General features: G+C 31.3%; 1 protein-coding gene across 2 annotated transcripts in view; it reads right to left on the bottom strand.

Annotated features, from left to right (window-relative positions):
• Positions 1-362: 362 nt before the first annotated feature.
• The window catches only part of ap3b1a (adaptor related protein complex 3 subunit beta 1a), a 64,749-nt gene continuing 59,111 nt past the window's right edge, over positions 363-6,000 (bottom strand). For both annotated transcript variants that reach the window (XM_073824335.1, XM_073824336.1), the window contains exon 21: positions 363-981. In XM_073824335.1, the coding sequence (XP_073680436.1) occupies positions 825-981 (157 nt within the window). In that variant the 3' untranslated portion in view covers positions 363-824. The remainder of the gene's footprint in view (positions 982-6,000) is intronic.

Here is a 6,000-nt window from a genome sequence, read left to right as displayed (position 1 = left end):
GACGGCCTGCAATCTAACAAAGTCTTTAAGAAACATCTTCAAAATCCTCAAAAGAACTGCAATACATACCTGTTCCCCATACTTCATGCTGAACACGGCAAAAACATATAAATTACAGTACAGAAAACTCATGAAAGCAGCTAGTTAGTTCTGCCATCATCTCAGTACACAATTACATTAGTTTTAATAAGCAGTCAGAGGTATTTCTTCATAAATGTTCACTCTTAAGAAACTATTTTAAAGAGGTATGCGTCAAAAGCAATAAACAGATAACAAACAAGTCAACACGTGATCATATGACAATAACATCACAAAACAAATCACAGTATAATATGACACAAATGAGAAAAACAAACAAGAGCTTCTCAGTTTCAATATATATTTTAATGGCTGTAATTATAAGCAAATGTAACTCCTGTCTGGAACAATCAGTTTAAGAAAGGCACTTCACATAGGATTGAAACTTTGCATGTTTTGGTCACACAAGAGCAGAAAATGGCACATACTAGTCGGCATCATGTCATCAGTGAAATCAATCGAAATGAAATCATGCCGATAAATACAAAACTGTCCAAACTGAACTGAAACTGAATACAGGACATTGGCAAGCCCATAATGAAAGCCGAGACTTACGCAAAGCATATTTAGGACATAAGGTTTGAAATGAGAACAGATATGAAGCTATCTTTCTGTCATCTTCTCAAAACAATACAAATCCTCCCAAGTGTCATTATAACCCAGAGTAAGCGATATTTGAATACGGAACTTGTCTGTGACTGATTTTTGCGAGTGTGAACAGATGACGGTAAACATTTGATCTCTTTCTATGGGCTGCTGTTGGTCAGGGCTGTTTTAAACTGTCGCAGGAGCATGGAGCCCATTACGGTTTTCTCTGTGTTAACGGTGATCACAGCGTCAGGATCCTTCAGGACGACCGACACCAGGACTAGAGAATCAGAGCTCACCGTCTTACCGGCAAACCTGGAAAAAGACAGAAAAATGGGTTGGTTTGTTAGTTAGTGTTCCAATGGTACTTCCTTGACATTTTCACGGCTACTAAAAAGTTTAAATAGTATAAAAGAGCAATTTAAAAACATGTATGTGACCCTGGACCACAAAACCAGTCTTAAAGGAGTAGTTCACTTTCAGAACAAAAATTTACAGTTAATGTACTCACCCCCTTGTCATCCAAGATGTTCATGTCGTTCTTCAGTCGTAAGGAAATTATGTTTTTTGAGGAAAACATTTCAGGATTTCTCTCCATATAATGGACTTCTATGGTGCCCCCAATTTGAACTTCCAAAATGCAGCTTCAAACAGCTCTAAATGATCACAGCCGAGGAAAAATGGTCTTATCTAGCAAAACGATTGGTTATTTTCTAAAAAAAATTACAATTTATATACTTTTTAACCTCAAATGCTCGTCTTGTCTAGTTTTGTGTGTACTCTGTGTAGAGATTAAAAAGTATATCAATTGTAAATGTTTTTAGAAAACAACTGATCGTTTCGCTAGATAAGACCCTTCTTCCTCAGCTGGGATAGTTTAGAGCCCTTTGAAGCTGCATTTAAACTGCATTTTGGAAGTTTAAACTCAGGGGCACCATAGAAGTCCACTATATAGAGAGAAATCCTGAAATGTTTTCCTCAAAAAACACCATTTCTTAACGACTGAAGAAAGAAAGACATCTTGGATGACAAGGGGGTGAGTACATTATCTGTAAATTTTTGTTCTGAAAGTGAACTACTCCTTTAAGTGTCAACTTTTTAAAATTGAGATGCATATACACCATCTAAAAAGCTGAATAAATAAGCTTTCCATTGATGTATATTGATGTATGGTTTGTTAGGATTGGACCCTATTTGGCCAAGATGCAATTTTTTGAAAATCTAAAATCTGAGGGTGAAAAAAAAAATCTAAATATTGAGAAAATCGCCTTTAAAGTTGTCCAAATTAAGTTCTTAACAATGCATATTACTAATCAGAAATTAAGTTTTGATATATTTACAATAGGACATTTACAAAATATCTAAATAGAACATGATTTTACTTAACATCGTAATGATTTTTGGCATAAAAAAAATCGCTATACAACGTTACAATGTTACTACAATGTATTTTTGGCAATTGCTACAAATGTACCTGTGCTACTTAAGGTTTTGTGGTCCAGGGTTGGACTGTTAAATATCTTCAAATATAAATGTATACAAATTAAAACAATATAATGAATTCAAAATGGACACAATTAAATTAACAAATCCCCATCTTAACTGTGCACAATTCATCAGTTCATTTTATTCCAAAAATGACTCTTCTGAAGTCGTAACCTATGAACTTGAAATTACTGATATGAAATGAACTGCAAATAAGATTTTTATAAACTAAATTAGAGAATAAATGAAAGGTGCCTGACACAATCAATATAATGATTTAATGACTAATGATCTGAAAAGAAGGTGATAATGATAATAGCCAAACAACAGTTAGTGCTAATATATCAAAGATTTACAAATATAGTAGTATTTATTATTTCTGAACCAATGAGACGCAACAAATAAATATTGATCAAATATACTTTTTTGTTAATTGTGTAAGGTAAATGCTATTCCATATGCCATCACTTATTACAATATCATACAATAATATTATATAATAAATGCAAATTATTGTTTGTGTGCATACAACAAAGTAACCAAACAAACAAATAATCTTCATGGTAACAATAAACAAAATGAAAGAAATAAAACAAAACATAAAATATAAACAAACAAATAACAAATAAATAAAATACAAAATGAATGAATGAATGAAATGCTCATGAAACCAAACAATCTTATTAATAAATAATAAATAAAATGGTAAAAATAAATGTAAACAAACAAAAAAAATGAATTAAACTAAAAATTAAATTATTGAATGAATGCTAATTAAACCAAACAAACAAATAATCTTGTTGGTAAAAATAGACAAAATTACAAATAAAATAAAATAAATAAATAAATATGAAAAATATAAACAAACAAACAAATAAAATGTTAATTAAACCAAACAAACAAACAATCTTCTTGGTAAAAATAAACAAAACAAATAAAAATGAATGAATGAATAAATAAATAAAATGTTAATTAAACCAAACAAATAATCTTTATTGTAAAAAAATAAAAAAATGCAAGAAATAAAACAAATCATGAAGTATAAACAAATAAATAAATAAAACACTAATATAATATAATACTGTATAATATAATATAACATACAAATTATTGTTTGTGTGCTTACAGCAAAGTAACCAAACAAACAAATAATCTTAATGGTAAAAACAAACAAAATGAAAGTAATAAAACAAAACATGAAATCTAAACAAATAAATAAAGCACAAAAAGAATGACTGAATGCTCATTACAACAAACAAACAAACAATCTTGTTGGTAAAAATAAAAAAAAAATACTAATTAAATTAAAGAAATAAATAAAAATGGGAAAATATAAACAAACAAATAAATAAAATGTTATTTAAACCAAATAAACAATCTTGTTTGTAAAAATAAAACACAATGAAAGAAATAAAACAAAACATAAAATATAAACAAAACAAACAAAATAAATAAAACACTAATATAATATAATACTGTATAATATAATATAATATAATATAATATACAAATTATATTATAATATACAAATTATTGTTTGTGTGCTTACAGCAAAGTAACCAAACAAACAAATAATCTTAATGGTAAAAATAAACAAAATGAAAGTAATAAAACAAAACATGAAATCTAAACAAATAAATAAAGCACAAAAAGAATGAATGAATGCTCATAACAACAAACAAACAAACAATCTTGTTGGTAAAAATAAAAAAATACTAATTAAATTAAAGAAATAAATAAAAATGGGAAAATATAAACAAATAAATAAAATGTTATTTAAACCAAACAAACAATCTTGTTTGTAAAAATAAAACACAATGAAAGAAATAAAACAAAACATAAAATATAAACAAAACAAACAAACAAACAGATAAAACACTAATATAATATACAAATGATTGTTTGTGTGCTTACAGCAAATCAGGTTTCCAAGACTTAATAGTGATGAATAAATATGTATAATAATACATTTATTAATAAATGTGCTTAATAAAGTGCATAAATATGTGCCATAACCATATGTGAGCACAGGAGAGTAAAGAGGGAGATGTGTATGTGTGTGTGTGTGTGTGTGTGTGTGTGTGTGTGTGTGTGTGTGTGTGTGCGTGTGTGTGTGCGTGTGTGTGTGGTGAACAGGCATGGCAGTCTATTATTTGGCCTGATTAAGAAGCTATTAGGGGCCAAGGGACACACTCCTGTCACTCACAGACTCGAACCCGGCAGCCTCTCGCAGACAGGGAGAACAGTGTGGGGGTGTGCACTAAATAGAGTCCAGAAGACTACAGCAACTTCAGTAGACATGGAGTAGAGCATACTGAGCAATACTATGATTTTAATAAAAGCTCATATCTGCAGTATTAAAGGTTGTTCACACCAGTAGTGAAATTATTAAGCAAACACAATTGTGATTTTCGTTGGGGATTTTGCTTTGTTGAAAACTAAGTATGCTTTACTTTTACATTTCATTTTATACGTGGTTATTTAGAAAACACTTTCGTCCAAAGAGACTATTTGCAGTACACAAGTTGCAAGAGTATTTCATATGTAATGTAAACTTTCATTGGGATCTGCACAAATGTAGCATACCTGAAAGGACGCAAAATGCACACGTTTTGCACAATACTTTGCTATATGTGAAATAAAAAGATGTTAGGGCACAATAGAGTTAATATATGTGACCCTGGACCACAAAACCAGTCTTAAGTTGCTGGGGTATATTTGTAGCAATAGCCAAAAATACATTGTATGGGTCAAAATTATTGATTTTTCTTTTATGCCAAACATCATTAGGAAATTAAGTAAACATCATGTTCCATGAAGATTTTTTGTAAAACTCCTACTGTAAATTTATCAAAATGTAATTTTTGATTAGCAATATGCATTGTTAAGAACTTAATTTGGACAACTTTAAAGGTGATTTTCTCAGTATTTAGATTTTTTTGCACCCTCAGATTCCAGATTTTCAAATAGATGTATCTCAGCCAAATATTGTCCTATCATAACAAACCATACATCAATAGAAAGCTTATTTATTGATCTTTCATAGTATGTATACATCACAGTTTTGTAAAATTTAACCTTATGACTGGTTTTGTGGTCCAGGGTCACATATGTGGAATAAAACACAATCATCTTTATAAAACATCGTATAGATTTTAAAATCTTGCTAATTACTTATAAAGCCCTCAATGGTTTAGCTCCTTAGTACTTGAGCGAGCTCCTATCGCATTATAGTCCTTCACGTCCGCTGCGTTCTCAAAATTCTGGCAATTTGATAATACCGAGAATATCAAAATCAACTGCCGGCGGCAGATCATTTTCTTATCTAGCGCCTAAACTCTGGAACAATCTACCTAACACTGTTCGGGAGGCAGACACACTCTGTCAGTTTAAATCTAGATTAAAGACACATCTCTTTAACCTGGCTTACACATAAAAACATTAACACATTCCTATAATTCAAATCCGTTAAAGGATTGTTAGGCTGCATTAATTAGGTCAACCGGAACCGAAAACACTTCCCATAACATCTGATGCACTCGTTGCATCGTAAAAAGAATGGCATCTACGCTAATATTAGTCCGTTTCATTCTTATTCCGAGGTCACCGTAGCCACCAGACCCAGCCTGTATCCGGATCAGATGGTCACTGCAGTCCCCCGGATCCAGTCCGTACCCAGCTCAGATCATGGATCACCACCTGGAGATGACTTCAATAGCCGTGGATGTCAACCAGATGAGCTCCAGAGACAGATCATCACTAAAGACCTCGCCAACCTAGACGGCCATCGGTGACACTCCACAGGAACCTGATGAGTTCTCTACAATCGGACACTGGTACAAACTGCTG

This window comes from Garra rufa, chromosome 19 (genome assembly GCF_049309525.1).
Source record: "Garra rufa chromosome 19, GarRuf1.0, whole genome shotgun sequence".
In the NCBI taxonomy this organism is placed as follows: domain Eukaryota; kingdom Metazoa; phylum Chordata; class Actinopteri; order Cypriniformes; family Cyprinidae; genus Garra; species Garra rufa.
The sequence above is the reverse complement of the archived record's forward strand: the minus strand, read 5'-3'. Positions and strand labels throughout refer to the sequence as shown.